The following is a 2,370-nucleotide window of genomic DNA, read 5'->3' as shown; positions in this document are numbered from 1 at the left end:
CACAGAGAGCGGTGTTTGTATAATGTATATAATATTATATAATGTATATACATATATAATATGTACTTTCAAATGTTTGCCTATTATGCAATCTCTCTCTTGTATTTTGGGATTCAAGGAATGATAATATTAAGCTGAAAATCATTCACTCTTCCTGTATTATAAACACCAACATAATCAAAATAACTTATCTAACCTAACAGATCCAACCTAACCTTATCAAACGCAGCCTTTACGAAAAGACCTTATACCTAGTCCAAGCCTAACCTTACCTAACCAAAATATCTAACTTTACAAAGACCTAAACTACGCCTAAACCCACACTATATAATATTATTTATTTTTGGAATAACCCGGTTTCTTGCTATAGGATTTTGTGATATTTATATGACTGTTAGTTGGTTAGCTGCTGTATAAATCCAATATTGACACATTATAATCTACTTGAGTTAATATTTGACTCGTAACTTGAGCTGCAAGATGGGTGGAAAGTCTATTGCCGATTCGTATTACAGATAAAACCTTTGATTTAAAAGGAAAACCTAATTAGCAAGACTTGTATGCTGTATCAATTACTGAAGCTCATGTGTATGTTTGTATTAATAACAAAAGCAAGTATGTATGCTTGTACAGAAGCAGTAACTGTGGCCCGTGAATTATTGAAGACTGTTGTTCTTCTTGACAATAACCTCAAATTAAACTTTTCGACGAATGCTGAATTTCTCGACGATTGAACTTTATTATCAACTCCCAAACTAATCAACATACGCTTCATATCCAGACGGCCGCCAACTGCGTGTGTCTGTGTCAATGTTTAGTAACATTTATACACTATGACTCGTATTCGTCAAAACATTCCAACATCAAAATGGATATTTACTGGTCAACGCTTAGCGCATTTGTACTTAACTTTAGTATTAATTAATCTGACTGAAACACCATTGTATTCAAGTATCGGGATGGCTTAACATTTCTGTTTATGGAAGAAAATGGTTTTGCTTCAAAATCGTGGTATTAATAAATTACAGTAAAAAATTTTTAACAAAAGAGGAACAGTTATGCTAGTAGAAAAACATTTATATGTTATTATAATAAATAAATTTAAATTTTTATTTAATTTTATAAAAAATAATTTATACCAATAAATATTTATTTATAACAACAAAGAAGCTTTGATAAAAATAGATAAACTTATAGAGAAAAATATCTGACCATATCAGAACATCGATACCAGGTACAATTACTTCCACAAACTAAGATATAAAAGATATAACAATTGTTGTAACTCCCTGCCAACTAAATTAAGTATTTTGGTTTTCCGAAAATATACGGATTTCTGGCACAGCCGGAAGTTGAAGCCTCCGTCAGCGTAGGTGAGATCCGGCCATTAACCTTAGTGCCAGTGCCACCCGGAGTGCCTTGATGATGCAAATGCAGATTTAATTAATTTGGATCAGACCCGATTACCATGTGGGACATTGAACGTTTGTTCCTGGTTCCACCTGACTGTTGTTTCTGGCTCTTTGACTGTTGTTGCTGACTCTGACTGTTGTTTCTGGCTCTTTGACTGTTGTTTCTGTCTCTTTGACTGTTGTTTCTGGCTCTTTGACTGTTGTTGCTGGCTCTTTGTTGTTTCTGGCTCTTTGACTATTATTTCTGACTCTTTGACTGTTGTTTCTGGCTCTTTGACTGTTGTTACTGGCTCTTTGACTGTTGTTTCTGGCTCTTTGACTATTATTTCTGACTCTTTGACTGTTGTTTCTGGCTCTTTGACTGTTGTTTCTGGCTCTTTGACTGTTGTTTCTTGTTCTCTGACTGTTGTTTCTTGTTCTCTGACTGTTGTTTCTTGTTCTCTGACTGTTGTTTCTGGCTCTTTGACTGTTTTTTCTGGCTCTTTGACTGTTGTTTCTGGCTCTTTGACTGTTGTTGCTGGCTCTTTGACTGTTTTTTCTGGCTCTTTGACTGTTGTTACTGGCTCTTTGACTGGGATTTCTGGCTCTTTGACTGTTACTGGCTCCTTGACTGTTGTTTCTGACTCGTTTTTGTTTCTGGCTCTTTGCCTGTTGTTTCTGGCTTTTTGACTGTTTTTTCTGGCTCTTTGACTGTTGTTTCTGGCTCTTTGACTGTTGTTTCTGGCTCTTTGACTGTTGTTGCTGGCTCTTTGTTGTTTCTGGCTCTTTGACTGTGGTGTCTGGCTCTTTGACTGTTGTTTCTTGCTCTTTGACTGTTGTTTCTGGCTCTTTGACTGTTGTTACTGGCTCTTTGACTGTTGTTACTGGCTCTTTGACTGTTGTTTCTGGCTCTTTGACTGTTGTTACTGGCTCTTTGACTGTGATTTCTGGCTCTTTGACTGTTGTTGCTGGCTCTTTG

General features: G+C 36.0%; 1 protein-coding gene across 1 annotated transcript in view; it reads right to left on the bottom strand.

Moving 5' to 3' along the window:
- Positions 1-1,463: 1,463 nt before the first annotated feature.
- LOC138355002 (proteoglycan 4-like) overlaps positions 1,464-2,370 on the bottom strand; it is a 1,506-nt gene continuing 599 nt past the window's right edge. Inside the window, exon 1 of the mRNA XM_069309710.1 lies at positions 1,464-2,370. This exon is cut by the window's right edge and continues 599 nt beyond it. Within this exon, the coding sequence (XP_069165811.1) occupies positions 1,464-2,370 (907 nt within the window).

The sequence above is a fragment of the Procambarus clarkii genome, chromosome 65, assembly GCF_040958095.1.
Source record: "Procambarus clarkii isolate CNS0578487 chromosome 65, FALCON_Pclarkii_2.0, whole genome shotgun sequence".
NCBI classification, from domain to species: domain Eukaryota; kingdom Metazoa; phylum Arthropoda; class Malacostraca; order Decapoda; family Cambaridae; genus Procambarus; species Procambarus clarkii.
Note: the sequence above shows the minus strand (reverse complement) of the source record. Positions and strands in the feature narration are given on the sequence as shown.